A 17,323-nucleotide genomic window follows, 5' to 3' on the forward strand; every position below is an offset into this window, starting at 1 on the left:
AGAAAGAATTTACTACTGCACCAGTTCTGAGGTTACCAGATCCTGAACTTCCTTACACATTGGAGGTTGACGCATCAAATGTAGGAATTGGTGCAATATTATCACAATCAAGTCCTACAGAATCATTTCTTCATCCAGTAGCATTCTTTTCTCGTCGACTAACACCTGCAGAAAGAAACTATACAGTTGGAGATAAGGAGTTATTGGCAATGAAGTCAGCTATGGAACATTGGAGACACCTACTCGAAGGAACCACACAACCATTTCAGGTATTTACTGATCACAAGAATCTCCAATATCTCAAAAAGAATAAAACATTATCCTCACGACAAGTTAGATGGGCTCTTTTCCTCGATCGATTCAACTTTACCCTAACACATATACCAGGAACTAAGAACACAAAAGCTGATGCCATTTCCAGGTCATTTGAGTTAACTGAAGAATCTGAAAATATGACTCAGATAATTCCTTCCACGAAAATAATCGGTGCCACAAACTTAGTAACATCTGACTTGTATCAAGCACAAATTTCTGATTCAGAAATACCTCCTATATGTTCACCTGACTCTGAGTCAGGACTCTACTTGTACAAAGAAAAAATTTACGTACCAAACTGTTTGAGAGAACAGATCATCCAACAACACCATAATACTCCATTAGCAGGTCATCCAGGAATTGAAAAGACATATGAGTTACTCAAAAGGACTTATTGGTGGCCGCGAATGAAATTGGCGGTACAAGATTATATACTTAATTGTCAAATTTGTGCAACCAAAAAGAAGGAGCATCACAAACCATACGGATTATTATGCCCACTACCAGTACCACAAAGACCTTGGGATGTTATATCCATGGATTTCATTGTGGATCTACCATTATCACATGCTCATACCACTATAATGGTAGTAGTGGATCATCTAACAAGGTTAGCTCATTTTATTCCCTTGAAAAAGGTACCAACTGCCATGACTACAGCAACAGTATTTAATGACCACATTGTCAAGCTTCATGGTTTACCAGCATCAATTGTATCAGATCGAGGTAGTCAATTTACCTCAAAATTTTGGAGATATTTATGTCAATCTTTACATATCACACTGCGGTTCACAACAGCTTTTCACCCGCAATCGAACGGTCTCACGGAGCGTTTGAATCAGACTCTGGAGCAATATCTCAGATGTTTCATATCAACACAGCAGACAGATTGGTACACTCTGTTGCCAACCGCTGAGTTTGCTTATAACAACTCTGTTAATTCCTCCACTAAGGTAACTCCATTTTTTGCCTCATACGGTTTTCATCCTAGATCTTACCCCAACACTTTATCATCTGACCAATCACCCTCTGTCTCTTCTTACACAGAAAGTTTAAAACATGTCTTGGTATCGCTACAAAATCATTTGAATGAGGCAAAGAGGTCTCAGAAAATTTATTATGATAAAAAGAGAACACCAGCACCTGAGTATCACCTTCATGATCTGGTTTGGTTATCCACAAAAAACATTAAACTTCCGGTACCCTCCAAAAAATTGGCTGATCAATTTATTGGTCCCTTCCCTGTTGTCAAAATCATTAATGACAATGCAGTGACCCTGAAGCTACCACCGGATTTGCGCATCCATCCCTCCTTTCATGTTTCCCTTCTCAAACCCTACAGGGGGACAGGGACTCCGCAGCCTCTTGTCTACAGACCAGCGTTACCCGATCCTCTGGACTATGAGGTGGATAGAATATTGGATTCCAGACGTCGTAGAGGAACATTGGAATACCTGGTTCACTGGAAGGGTTATGATGATAGTGAAGATTCTTGGGTTCCGGTTCGGGATCTGTCTGCACCAGATCTATTGGCGGATTTTCACTCGTCTTATCCTCTGAAACCTGGACCCCGATCTCATGGGGGGGGTTCTTGACGGGGGGGATCTGTCATGATCCTGTCTAAAACTGTGCCTTTAATTCAGGATCTCCTCCCTTGTCTGTTCTCTATTTAAGACACACCTTCTCCTCACTGCATTGCTTGATTATTGCAGTCTGTGGATTGTTTGATTCATCCCTCTTCAAGGATTCAACAAGCCAAGTATCAGTTAAACCTTAACTCCTTTTTGGAAAATCAAGTCTTATTATTGATATTATTGTACTATTGCTTTTCATCACCACAACTACTTGTCAATTTGAATTTAAGCATTTCTAACCTCTCAAGCTTTTTCTACCATTGCAGTATATTCAAACACAGATCGAGGCGGGACTTCGCCTCAAGCGTGTATGCCCTGTGACGTCACACGCCGCAGCACAAGCTGTGCTGTCGGCGCGTCTCTCTCCCCACACACGCTGAATACTCAGCTCAGAGCCACACGCATAAACAAACAGTCGTGCCGACTTAAACCAAAAAACCCTAAGGATTTAAGGTATGTACATATCATTCAAAAGTTAAGCAGCTTTATTTTGAGATCTCCAACGTTTTCCAATAAATGCTAACCTCTCCACCTCGTAACTAAAGAGACTGTAAATCATCTATTGCCGGTCAATACGAATGTGCATACATTAAACTCCAATTTGTTGACAAAACATTTACTATACATCTTACTCATAATTCTTTGGGGCTTATACTAATGTTTTATTACAATAAGACAGAACAGAGAGTACCATAGATACCAGTCATTCTTATGTCAAGTTATTATTTAATTTGAGTCTCCCTGACTGACAAAATTTCAGATCAGAGAAATATACATAAATCACTTATCCTACAGAAATATTGTTCTCATTCAGGTTCCCTTTTACCCAGTCATGATATAAGGGAGAAAATGAAAACAAACACTCAGATTAATGGTGAAAATAAACATTATTTTAATAAAAATAAATGTATTCTTCACACAAGCTCTATAAAACCCCTTCCACTTCACACATACCTCAGTCTTTACTTTGCCTCCGCTGGAGGTGCTTGAAGAATGAAGATGTGTGTTTGATTCTTCAGAGAAAGGGGTTTTCAGTCTATATTGAGGCCCGGTTTCCCCTCAGAGTACAGTGCTTGTCAGAGGAATGTATTTGGGGTATGGTTTATGATTCTTTGTTTCACCTCATGGTAAATTTTTCAAAAACCTTCTATAATCGGTCGCAGGGACTTGTCTTTTGCCTCATTTTATGGATCTACATATACTACTATTTCCATAACCTCTGCTGATATGTTTCAGTACAGTTTTAGCTGTTTGCTGCTATCTCACTTTCAAACCAGCAGTAAAGGGATTTCCTAAGGGATTTCTGCCATGACTACCCTGAGATGTCCCCCGCTTGGGAAGGTATGAGTATAGATGGATATACCACTAGTATATATTCCCCACCTCTATCCTCAATACTGACTTATATATCTTACCTCTCCTCCCCTTAATCTACCCTTGTTTTATCTTCCTTCCCCCTCCTGATTCTCCCAGACAGGTACTAGAGTTCTTTCAGATCTATAGAAGGACTCAATGCTATTCAGAAACCTTACTACTGATATGGACAATTCCTTCATTTCTGGAAAAGAGCGGACTTAAATGATGAACATGTATGACTTCTCATAACAGATTCTTATGTCTATATTTTGTATTATTAGTTATCTTTTTTCTTGTTACATTTTCCTTTATCTTTATGTTATCTATGTTTTGATAATGTAATGATGGAAACTCCATAATTTGTTCAATTGTATAGCTATTTTCTCATCAATAAAACTCATTTGGAAAAAAAAATAAAAAAATGTTTTGGACTACCTATATGTACATTTTGTCATTAAAGAAGGTGTTGTGTGTACCTGAATACTGCTGTACCCATTGCACCTACCTGGTATATCATGGGAGCCTCCCTAACAGTACCAGCTGGGTATCCTGTGCCTGTTGAGTCTCCTGTAAGTGCTGTACCAGTGGCTGCTTTCCTGAATCAAGTTATTCCTATTGCATCTATCTGGTGTCCTGTACCAGCCTGCTCACCCATACTTGCTGAACATTACTCCTGGTTTCCTTGTTGCTAGACTGATCTCACAGTTCCTGACCTTTGGCCTGTTCCTGGACTTTGCTTTTGTTTGCCCTCTTGGTACCCAGTTGCTGGACTGATCTCTCAGTACCTGACCTTTGGCCTGTTCCTGGACTTTGTTCTTGTTTGCCCTCTTGGGACCCAGTTGCTGGACTGATCTCACAGTACCTGACCTTTGGCCTGTTCCTGGACTTTGCTCTTGTTTGCCCTCTTGGGACCCAGTTGCTGGACTGATCTCACAGTACCTGACCTTTGGTCTGTTCCTTTACTCTGCTTTTGTTTTGCCCTCCACCTCAGACCCTAGTTGTTAGTTCCCACGGAAGAACCTATGCAAATCGGAACAATCTAAGATCATCTCTCTGATACTGAAAAACAAAGGAGGCCTTTTAATTTGAAAACACAAAGAGAGAGCGCCTAATGGTGTAATATCGTCAAGATCAAAGGTGATACAAACATAAAAAGTATCTGCCAAGTGGATACTCACAAAGAGCTTAGCACTCGCAAGTAGTGCATACAGGCGGGCTGACCTTTGTACAGCAGTCAGTACGCTGAATGTGTGGAAGTCGTGTCGGAAATCTGTTATGATAGAAAAAGAACACAGAAGACCAATGGTGCAATATCGTCTAAATCCAAATGGACACGGCAAAAGTACACAGTTTCAGCAAGATGTATACTCACAATGGAGTTGGCACTCGCAAGTAGTGCATTAAGGCAGGCTGACCTTCATACAGCAGTCAGCATGTATGTATTTTTAAATGTGGTTTTCCCGCTATACTTATATACTTACCTGATGAAACGGCCAGTGAGCTTTATCGGCCGAGAAACGCGTTGTATTTAGCTCTTAAATAAATTTCTTTTAAATTATTTTTACCTAACATTTTGTCCGCTGACTTCCTTTTTTTATTGGCAATTTCAAAAACATTTTAGTCACCCGTTTTTATTCTGTGACCTACTAATCTGAACAATAATTTGTATGCACCTTGTGTATTCTGAGCCTCAGGTGCATTTTTTGGTGTGTTCACGTCATACCTAGAGGATTTCCTTCCCTCAGCAAACAGTTGAGCCACAGCTGAGAATTCAGTACACACGCTGGTGTGCAGAGGACAAGCCTAAGCCGATTACAGCTACAAACAATCAGCGTGCTGACTGCTGTATGAAGGTCAGCCTGCCTTAATGCACTACTTGCGAGTGCCAACTCCATTGTGAGTATACATCTTGCTGAAACTGTGTCTTTTCCGTGTCCATTTGGATTTAGACGATATTGCACCATTGGTCTTCTGTGTTCTTTTTCTATCATAACAGATTTCCGACACGACTTCCACACATTCAGCGTACTGACTGCTGTACAAAGGTCAGCCCGCCTGTATGCACTACTTGCGAGTGCTAAGCTCTTTGTGAGTATCCACTTGCCAGATACTTTTTATGTTTGTATCACCTTTGATCTTGACGATATTACACCATTAGGCGCTCTCTCTTTGTGTTTTCAATTTTTCAGTTCACCCGATTTACCACCGGTTTGGAGCGGAGCAGCCTTCCAGAATTATTGATTCCAACAGTGTTGATTTCACCTATCTATCATTGACTCTGCACTTTATGTGAAATCGTTTGTATTTTTATATTTTTTATTATTTTTTTAATATTTTATTATATTCAATTTATTGTCAATATATGTAATATTTTATCACTTGATTCATACGTATGCACTTTGTTTGGGATTAAGTTTTTTTGAGTACACACCACAATTTATGTGAAGCCACATATTCATTCAACTAGACACATTTAGTTTCTTAGGTATACACACTTAAAAACATTGTATTTCTTTTGCGCTTATATTCATATAGGTGCCAATACTAACACAATATTACAATTCATGATCACTATTAGATTCATATTTTGAACATATTATTTTTGACACGTTAGCACAGATAACACGCACATCTCTTGTGCATTAGTATAGCGCACCCTATCGTATGATTTTATATCGTACTTTTTCTACGGCCTTTTAATTTGTCTTTCTACTGTGGGGAGCCTGGACATATAGCTTGTGTATGCATATCCATTTATGTATATATATTTTTGCACCACTGTGTAATACCATCACATGCTAATGTGCGTTGGCATTACAAGTTAACAGCAATGCGAACGTGAGCTTAAGTTCGCATTACTGGGAATTGCGCTCACGAGAGCGTGCTTCCAAAGGCTCCAATGGGAGCCTCTTTCTGATGTCGTGAGTAGTGCTGCGATAGAAGCATTTTTAAATATATATGTACTAGTCCTAAAGCCTGTTCACACGGGCCATTTTTTGCAGTACCATTTTTTGCGGTCCCACCCCTTGCTCTCTCTGCCTCCCCCTCTCTTTTGCTCTCTCTCTCCCCCTCTCTTTTGTTTCTCTCTCTCTCCCCCCTCTCTTTTACTCTCTCTCCCCCTCTCTTTTACTCTCTCTCTCGCCCTCTCTTTTGCTCTCTCTCCCCCTCTCTTTTGCACTCTCTCCCCCTCTCTTTTGCACTCTCTCTCCCCCCTCTCTTTTGCACTCTCTCTCGCCCTCTCTTTTGCGCTCTCTCTCCCCCTCTCTTTTGCGCTCTCTCTCCCCCTCTCTTTTGCACTCTTTCTCTCCCACTCTCTTTTGCGCTCTTTCTCTCCCCCTCTCTTTTGCGCTCTTTCTCTCCCCCTCTCTTTTGCGCTCTCGCTCCCCCTCACTTTTGCGCTCTCTCGCTCCACGTCTCTTTTGCGCTCTCTCGCTCCACCTCTCTTTTGCGCTCTCTCCCCCCTCTCTTTTGCTCTCTCTCCCCTCTCTTTTGCTCTCTCTCCCCTCTCTTTTTCTCTCTCTCCCTTCTCTTTTGCTCTCTCTCCCTTCTCTTTTGCTCTCTCTCCCTTCTCTTTTCTCCCTCTCTTTTGCTCTTTCTCTCCACCTCTCTTTTTTTCTCTCTCTCTCTCCCCCTCTTTTGCTCTCTCTCTCTCCCCCTCTCTTTTGCTCTCTCTCCCCTCTCTTTTTCTCCCTCTTCCCTCCTCTCTTTTGCGCTCTCTTTCCCCCCTCTCTTTTGCGCTCTCTTTCCCCCCCTCTCTTTTGCTCTCTTTTCCCCCCCTCTCTTTTGCTCTTTCTCTCCACCTCTCTTTTGCTCTCTCTCTTTCTCCCCCTCTCTTTTGCTCTCTCTCTTTCTCCCCCTCTCTTTTGCGCTCTCTCTCTCCCCCTCTCTTTTGCTCTCTCTCCCCCCTCTCTTTTGCTCTGTCTCTCCCCCCTCTATTTTGCTCTGTCTCTCTCCCGTATTCTGCTCTTTCCCCTCTATTTTGCTCTCTCCCCTCTCTTTTGCTCTCCTTCCCCTCTCTCTCGCGTGCGTGACCGCATCCGGCCACGCCCCCGCTCACTTCCGACTACGCCCACTTCTGCCCACCATCACCGTGCTGCAGCAGATCAGGTAGACTCTAAGGCCAGGTGTGTTTGTCCTTGTGCTGTCTCTACTGTGCATGACCACTTCGGACAAACACACTTGGCCTTTTATTTTATAGGATATGACTATATACATATATATATGTTAATATGTATATATACACATATTAACACATACCTATATATGTATCTCACCCATCAGCTGATTATTTCACCTATGCTCTTGTTAAAGGGACAGTCTAGACCCAATACATAATTTTAATTACTTATTGCTTCATACCAAAGAAGCATCCTGCAACTGGCTCGTATATGAAACATTTAAATATTCATTGTTAGTTAGGAGCCAAAAATGGCAGCAAAGCTCGGCCCACCTATTGCGTGTATATTTTTTATGTTAAGTTTCTTTAATCACAAATGACTCTTAAATAAGTTTTCTTACTTGCTTGTGCGGATTTGTGCATGTGCAATTTTGAAATAGCTAACTGAAAAATGTTAAATGTTCACTGCTAAACTATCATTCAAGAGAAAATTTACCTGGACAAGAAGAAAGTTGTGGGCAGAGCTTGGTGGACATTTTTAGCTGCTAACAAATGATTATTTAAAAGTTTCATGTACTTCTTACAAGCTTATAGATGTGGAACCTGTTACAAGATGCTTGTCTGGTACGTAACAATAAGTGATGAAGAATAAGTATTGGGTCTAGACTGTCTTTTTAGGATATCGCAAAAATCTGGCATGATAACGGTACTTGAGGACTGGAGTTAAGAAACACTGATTTAAATTACGTGAGTAAAAATGATGTAGGAATCTAGTTTAAAACAGATACGTGAAGCAAATAAGGTGTTGTTTATCCCATTTGCAAATCCTTTCCCAGATTCCTCTGCTCATGTCCAGAAATGCACAGCTCAGGTTTTCTTTGTGAGATGTACAGATGGGCTATACAATGACCTATTGAGTATTCATTTTTTTATAAATCATTGTGGAGGATTTTTTTCCCCACATCTTTTTTTGCTCACAATAATGAGGAAGCGCATGCATGAAATGCGTCGTGGTATACCTATCAACGCCTGTTTGTATACTGATCTTACAATGAAAGAACACTGATGCATTCTTGTTTGCTGTACATTCCATATGTGGCTGTGAGTACCACATTAAGCAGAAATGTCTTCTCATATACTTTTTTTTTCTCCCCATAAAACTTGAATTTGACTCTACCAGCAACTACAGATTGGCACACCGAATCGATCATTGAGCCTTTAAAGTTTATCTTCACTACTTTGGACTACTACTATTTTTCACTCTACGGAGGGAGTGACATGTAAAGTATATTGGGGAGGAGCTGAGTGGTGTGTCAAAGGCTTTGTACTTACCAATAGCTAATAAACCTGACCTGAGGAGGAGCAATCCAGTCTCCCTAAACAGAGAGGAGTATCACCTCATCCAGGTAATTCTGAAATCACTCCACCTTCAATGTTAAATGTTAAATTCAGCAATAATTGCAACACTAATGATTGCGCTAATACTGCTAATTAAAGTGATGGTAAACTTTAAAGAATGAAATGCCATAATCATTAAAAAAGTATATGTGTACCTTTTTTGTTTTTAATCAATATGTGAAACGGTTAAATTAGTTCATATAGTAATGTTTCTATTACAATGTTATGCCTGCCCACATGGATAAACTTTTTCTTTTTTTTATGCCAAATCCAGTGAACATCCAATTAACATGTGTGACAATCTTGAAGTCCAGTCCCTTAGAAAGCCTATGTAGAGAGTGGATGTGACAGCTTTAAACCTCACAGCCCAGCTAAAAGAGGAAATGAAGGGGGGCAGAGGAACAGACAATACCAATTAGGATTATAATTCTTTTATTATAAACTTTTTATACACTTTAAAAAAATAATAATTATGTGGTTATACTTGCAAACTAATATATTTTTATTGCAGCATTCTTATAGTCTGAAGTTTACCATCACTTTAATATTCTAAGAATCATAAAATGAAGCAATTAATATGCACACCGGTGTATTATAAGTACAAAAACTATACTTATGGTCTAAATCCATCCAGTAATATTTATTTATTGAAAGTCCTGAAATCCCAATAGTGCTGGCTGCTCCTCCTCACTCCCAGTGGTAATGGATATAGTGAACCTACAGAAGAGATAAAGCAAAAAGAAGGGCACCAAAATTGTGCATTAACTTCCAAAATTATTCCAGTATTAAGTAAAAATAGATGAAATACTCTCACAAGAAAGAAGAACTTGACTACAAGGTGGTATATTATGTGCTAGGAATTTCTCCCAGTTGACTCATTCACAGGCTCCCGTAAAGACAGAATGGATCCCAACCACTCCAGAGCAGGAACAACAAGAATCAAATATATAATGTTGATAAAAACATTCTGCTCACTCAACTTGTTGAAATTAAAACAAATATAACTTGATGGAACTTTGACATAACGTGACTGTTAATGCATATGCAGGGAGCCATTGTTGAAGCAATTTTGTAATATTATCTTCAGTTGTCATTCCATCTATTTTCTTTCTTGTCTTTTACATAAGAGGGTAAGGTAGCCAGTACAGCTCTTAAACAGTAATCAATATATTGTGAAATATTTTCAGTAACACCTTCATTTTTCACCCCTAGCAATAATTAGTTGTGATGCTCTCCACTGTGCACTGTAACAGTCTGATATGTATACACACTTCCTTAGTGTTTAACAGGCTGTGTATATGTAGTATAAACTGAATGTATAGTGTAGATTCATATATTAAGAAATGGCTGCAGTGTATCATGGCAGTTTAGTTGGATAGTTCCCAGCAAATATGGTTATAGGAAGTTGTTTTTGATGTGTGTCCTTCAGCTATAGGAAGCTCTAGGTGACTGGGAGTATGCAGTGATCTGTCATCAGTGTTTGTGTGTTACAGGACGTGCAGCTGCGAAATGTGAGCGCTAACATCAACAAAACTTCCTGAAACCAGGACTGAAATTAATGGCAAATTTACTTAAAGCTACATGCACTAAAATCATTCCCCCAAAATGTGTAATTGTTTGTGATCCTTATTTGTAAAAAAAAAAAGCATGTACTTTATTGAAAAAAAATACCATGTATACGAATCATTTATTTTCCACTATTTCCAGAATTTAAATAATAAATAGTGGTTGATCTACTGCCCTCTGGGAGACTGGAGTGCATCCTGCAGGATTCAGAACCTGGACCCTGTAGGAGCTAATGTATATCTCTCCTTAAATGACCACTCAGTGCAGTTACATAATTAAGAAGTGCATAATAAAAAGAGAGTGCAATAACACCTACTCTGAAATTCAAAGATTTTTTTTTTTACAAATTTGTGTTTTCTCCTATTTTCTGTCCCCTTTGACAGACATCAGCCAATCACAGACTGGTATACGTATATCCTGTGAGCTTGTGCACATGCTCAGTAATAGCTTGTTCCCCAGAAGGTGTGCATATAAAAAGACTGTGCAAAATTTGATAATGGAAAGAGTCTTAAAACTGCATGCGCTTTCTGAATCATAAAAGTTTATTTTGACTTGAGTGTCCCTTTAATTTGTTATATCAGAGGACATAAGATAAACATATTCAGTAGACTGTTCAAGGAGTATGTCCCTAGATTTCATCTTCCATCTTCATCCCGGCAGCAGTCCATCTTCTAACTTCATGGCGGCTACGGTGGTCCTCCTCTTCAGAACTTCATGCGGTCTCCAGCACACTGAATATTGAATCCAAGGTACCCCTTTTATATGTATCTTCAAATTCAGATCAGCCAATAGAATGAAAGCTTTTTCCTTAGGATAGCCTTATGCATGTGCCATGCATTTTTTAACTCTTTTACAGTCCCTATATTTACCACCTCTTTTGGAAAACAACTTTCCTATTTACTTCTGTTATCTAGATTGCTTAATTCTCTTTGTTTTCTTTGTTGAAAAGCATACCTAGGTAGACCCAGAAGCAGCAATGCACTACTCAAAGTAAGCTGCTGATTGGTCGCTGCACATATATGCATATTGTCATTGACTCACCCAATGTGTTCAGCTAGCTCCCAGTATTGCATTGCAGCTCCTTCAACAAAGGATACCAAGATAATGAAGCAAATCAGATAATAGAAATAAAGTGGAAAGTTGCTTATAATTGTATTCTCTATCTGAATTATGACAGATAAGTGTTGTGTTTCATGTCCCTTTTAAAGTGTCTGCCTTATCTCCTCTCTAAAGTACCTACAATGTTGAAATAATGAAATGAGACCGAGTTTAAAAATGTTATTTTAATCTAATATTATTTACACAAAGACAGTTGGTAAAGATACCAGACAGGAAATGATAAATAATTTATAAATACAAAGACACATTACACATTACAAAAGAAGCTACAGTTCAGCCTGCTGACTACAATGTAAAGATCCATAGTGATTCTCTTGCATAAATGAGCATGCTTTAAAAATGTGATCAAACTGGAAAAAACTTCTTCTAAACAAATTATAGGAAGGAGGTAAATGTGTTTAAAAGCTGCAAACTCATACTAGCGCTGCTGTTTAAAATGTTCTCTGTAAGATTGCGATTTTGCAGAGGAGAATACAGTTTTCTTCTCTGACTCTTCAGATTACACTGAATGTATCGGTCTTTTCCCCCATATAAAACACTTTTCTGGGTAAATGATGGGTAACAATAAAATCATTTGGTAGCAAACTGAATTTGTTTTTTTACCTAGATTCCCACACTATCCCATTCCATTTATATAAGGAGCAGTTTTAGAAAGCAATTTTTCTTCTGAAGTGAAGTGTTTTGTTTCTTGAAAGTTTGCAATTTAAAATACTCAGGCATAAAAATGTAGAACCTTTACTCAACTTGTATGATATATAGGGCTAACAAAGTATACTTGCCTGCTTATCCATTTTATTGTCAAATTTGAAGACAATAGGATCATGGGGAAAATGGAGAGACTACATATTAAATTGACAAAAAAGGCAAAATTAAACTTTCATTTTTGACATTAACTTTCCATTTTACTTCTAATATCTAATCTGCATTGTTTTCTTGGTATCATTTGTTGAAAAGCATACCTAGGTATGCTCAGAACATCAACACACTACTGGAAGCTAGCTGCTGATTGGTGGCTGCACATATGGACCCCTTGTCATTGGCTCACCTGAACTGTCCAGCTAGCACCCAGTAGTGCATTGCTGCACCTTCCACAAAGGACACCAAGAGAATGAAGCTAATTATATAATGGAAGTAAATTGTAAAGTAGTTTAAAATGGTATGTTGTTTCGTAATCATGGAAGAAAATTTTTGAGTTTCAAGTTTTACCCAGTAATGGCGTTTTGGTAAGAGTTATGGCCTGATGATCTAAAGCTCTCCACTTGAGATAATCTTAGAAGTCTCATCAGTACCTCAAAGAATTTTATACATTTTAGCTTGAGAGCTGTTTTTATTGCTGTGCAAGGTTCTGGTTGTGAAGCAAAGACACCTACATACAATATAATGCTAAAAAAAATCTCAAAGATTTTACATGATTTCTCCCTATCTCGGTGAGTTTTTAATCATTAGGCCCTTAGAAGCAATGGTGTGTTTAGCTTTTTACCAGTACTTCCTAATTACTTAGTAAAGATACAGTAGCAATATGTATTAGCTTGTTGTTAATTCCAAATGGTATTATAATTATTTCAAAAAGTGAAAATGTAACAATTAGTGGAATTTCTGTGGTTCATAAGTTTCCATTTAGTTTCTAACTTTATCCCATTTATTACCATCCATTCCCATGCTGTTGCTGCAGCCTGAAAGTCTCAGAAGCACCTCAGAAGCTGTATCACCATGGGATTCAGCTTTCTGATTCAAGAGCATCTCAAAGAGAGAGCTCATCTCAGAAAGGAAGGTGCTTGCAAGTCTATTTCCTTGAGATCCATCAGACGTTTTACCAAATGTCAGAAACGTCTGAAGCTGTTCTCGATCATCTGCTGTTATTGGAGGCTGTTGTTGGATCTGTGAGTTTGGAGTAAAAATATTGTCCTTGTAGCTTCCAGTTAAAGGTAAGGAGAGGCGGGATATCCAGCCTGGGTCTAGATCACTCAGACGGTTTCCCTCTGTGCCTGCCAAAGACAAGATGATTGTATGAAAAACATATTCACCGGATCTGAGAAAGTCTAAAAGTAGTGAAACTCAACAAGGGTCTCACCCAGGCTGAGGGTGAAGATCCCAACTTTCCATTAGCATATTTTTCTTAGCCTATGCTATGATTATAATCTTCTGTTATAATCCGACCTCTTTCCCAACCCACCATGGGACTAATTAGCATAGTCCAATCACGGTGGGAAACCTGGGTGCTCTCTTTAATGGAGCTTGCTTTAAGTATCGCATGCGCATTTTGAATATAGGTTTGACATGCAGGCGCAGTAATGCAGCAAAGTCATCTGTTACGTCACTACATCCAGTGCAGGGGATAAGTTGCTCAACGTTGGGCAATAAATTAAATATATATATATCTACATGCATATATACATAATATGTGTTTATATGAGTATATACACATATTAACACATAAATATGTATATAATCAAATATATATACAGTATCTCACAAAAGTGAGTACACCCCTCACATGTTTGTAAATATTTTTTTTTTTTTCATGTGACAACACTGAAGAAATTACACTTTGCTACTAAGTAAATTAGTGAGTGTACAGCCTGTATAACAGTGTAAATCTGCTTTTCCCTCAAAATAACTAAACACACAGCCATTAATGTCTAAACCGTTGGCAACAAAAGTGAGTACACACCTAACTGGAAATGTCCAAATTGGGTACAATTAGCCATTTTCCCTCCCCGGTGTCATGTGACTCGTTAGTGCTACAAGGTCTCAGGTGTGAATGGGAAGCAGGTGTGTTAAATTTGGTGTTATCGCTCTAACATGCTCCCATACTGGTCACTGGAAGTTCAACATGACACCTCATGACAAAGAACTCTCTGAGGATTTGAAAAATTTGTTGCTCTACATAAAGATGGCCTAGGCTATAAGAAGATTATCAAGACCCTGAAACTGAGCTGCAGCACGGTGGGCAAGACGATACAGCGGTTTCACAGGACTGGTTCCACTCAGAACAGGCCTCGCCATGGTCGATCAAAGAAGTTGAGTGCACATGCTCAGCGTCATATCCAGAGGTTGTCTTTAGGAAATAGACGTATGAGTGCTGCCGGCATTGCTGCAGAGGTTGAAGGGGTGGGGCGTCAGCCTGTTAGTGCTTAGACCATACGACGCACACTGCATCAAATTGGTCTGCATGGCTGTCGTCCCAGAAGGAAGCCTCTTCTAAAGATGATGCACAACAAAGCCCGCAAACAGTTTGCTGAAGACAAGCAGACTAAGGACATGGATTACTGGAACCATGTCCTGTGGTCCGATGAGACCAAGATAAACTTATTTGGTTCAAATGGTGTCAAGCGTGTGTGGAGGCAACAAGGTGAGGAGTACAACGACAAGTGTGTCTTGCCTACAGTCAAGCATGGTGGTGGGAGTGTCATGGTCTGGGCCTGCATGAGTGCTGCCGGCACTGGGGAGCAACAGTTCATTGAGGGAACCATGAATGCCAACATGTACTGTGACATACTGAAGCAGAGCATGATCCCCTCCCTTCGGAGATTGGGCTGCAGGGCAGTATTCGAACATGATAACGACCCCAAACACACCTTCAAGACGACCACTGCCTTGATAAAGAAGCTGAGGGTAAAGTTGATGGACTGACCAAGCATGTCTCCAGATCTAAACCTTATTTAGTATCTGTGGGGCATCCTCAAACAGAAGGTGGGGGAGCGCAAGGTCTCTAACATCCCCCAGCTCTGTGATGTCGTCATGGAGGAGTGGAAGAAGACTCTAGTGGCAACCTGTGAAGCTCTGGTGAACTGCATGCCTAAGAGGGTTAAGGCAGTGCTGGAAAATAATGGTGGCCACACAAAATATTGACACTTTGGGCCCAATTTGGACATTTCCACCTAGGGGATATAACTGCTTTGTACAGTTATTTAAAAATAACGATGCTCATATTTTTTATTTTAAGAAAGGAACTGTCCACTTTATTTGGGGGGCAATTGGGGCACATTTTTTTAATTAACCAGAGGTCTGACCTCTGGTTAATAGAGCTAAGAGCACAGTGCTCCCACAAGCTTGCACGTACATTAACCAGCCACTTGTAATGGCTGGTTATTTAACGTGCGCACGTAAGCGGGGAAATCGGACCCTTTATAGGTGCACATTCAAATAGCGCTCAACTTGTAATTTAGCTTAAAATGGGTAAAACCTGATATACACTTTGAAGTAAAAAATTATGGATACAGACACTGCATCAAATGTATATACAGTGGGGCAAAAAAGTATTTAGTCAGCCACCAATTGTGCAAGTTCTCCCACTTAAGAAGATGAGAGAGGCCTGTAATTTTCATCATAGGTGTACCTCAACTATGAGAGACAAAATGTGGAAACAAATCCAGACAATCACATTGTCTTATTTGGAAAGAATTTATTTGCAAATTATGGTGGAAAATAAGTATTTGGTCAATATCAAAAGTTCATCTCAATACTTTGTTATATATCCTTTGGTGGCAATGACAGAGGTCAAACGTTTTCTGTAAGTCTTCACAAGGTTGTCACACACTTTTGCTGTTATGTTGGCCCATTCCTGCATGCAGATCTCCTCTAGAGCAGTGATGTTTTGGGGCTGTCGCTGGGCAACACAGACTTTCAACTCCCTGCAAAGGTTTTCTATGGGGTTGAGATCTGGAGACTGGCTAGGCCACTCCAGGACCTTGAAATGCTTTTTATGAAGCCACTCCTTTGTTGCCCGGGCGGTGTGTTTGGGATCATTGTCATGCTGAAAGACCCAGCCACGTTTCATCTTCAATGCCCTTGCTGATGGTAGGAGGTTTGCACTCAAAATCTCACGATACATGGCCCCATTCATTCTTTCATGTACTCGGTCAGTCGTCCTGTTCCCTTTGCAGAGAAACAGCCCCAAAGCATGATGTTGCCACTCCCATGCTTCACAGTAGGTATGGTGTTCTTTGGTTGCAACTCAGCATTCTCTCTCCTCCAAACATGACGAGTTGTGTTTCTACCAAACACTTCTACTTTGGTTTGATCTGACCATATGACATTCTCCCAATCTGCTTCTGGATCATCCAAATGCTCTCTAGCATACTTCAGACGGACCCGGACATGTACTGGCTTAAGCAGGGGGGCACGTCTGGCACTGCAGGATCTGAGTCCCTGGCGGCCTAGTGTGTTACTGATGGTAGCCTTTGTTACGTTGGTCCCAGCTCTCTGCAGGTCATTCAATAGGTCTCCCCGTGTGGTTCTGGGATGTTTGCTCACCGTTCTTGTGATCATTTTGACCCCACCGGGTGAGATCTTGCGTGGAAACCCAGATCGAGGGAGATTATCAGTGGTCTTGTATATCTTCCATTTTCTAATTATTGCTCCCACAGTTGATTTCTTCACACAAGCTGCTTGACGATTGCAGATTCAGTCTTCCCAGCCTGGTGCAGGTCTACAATTTAGTTTCTGGTGTCCTTCGACAGCTCTTTGGTCCTCACCATAGTGGAGTTTGGAGTGTGACTGTTTGAGGTTGTGGACAGGTGTATTTTATACTGATAACAAGTTCAAACAGGTGCCATTAATACAGGTAATGAGTGGAGGACAGAGGAGCCTTTTAAAGAAGAAGATACAGGTCTTTGAGAGGCAGAGATCTTGCTTGTTTGTAGGTGACCAAATACTTATTTTCCACCATAATATGCAAATAAATTCTTTCCAAATCAGACAATGTGATTGTCTGGATTTGTTTCCACATTTTGTCTCTCATAGTTGAGGTATACCTATGATGAAAATTACAGGCCTCTCTCATCTTCTTAAGTGAGAGAACTTGCACAATTGGTGG

General features: G+C 39.9%; 1 protein-coding gene across 1 annotated transcript in view; it reads right to left on the reverse strand.

Annotated features, from left to right (window-relative positions):
- Positions 1–11,654: 11,654 nt before the first annotated feature.
- PCDH12 (protocadherin 12) overlaps positions 11,655–17,323 on the reverse strand; it is a 28,736-nt gene continuing 23,067 nt past the window's right edge. Inside the window, exon 4 of the mRNA XM_053718631.1 lies at positions 11,655–13,490. Within this exon, the coding sequence (XP_053574606.1) occupies positions 13,123–13,490 (368 nt within the window). The 3' untranslated portion in view covers positions 11,655–13,122. The remainder of the gene's footprint in view (positions 13,491–17,323) is intronic.

The sequence above is a fragment of the Bombina bombina genome, chromosome 6, assembly GCF_027579735.1.
Source record: "Bombina bombina isolate aBomBom1 chromosome 6, aBomBom1.pri, whole genome shotgun sequence".
NCBI lineage: Eukaryota > Metazoa > Chordata > Amphibia > Anura > Bombinatoridae > Bombina > Bombina bombina.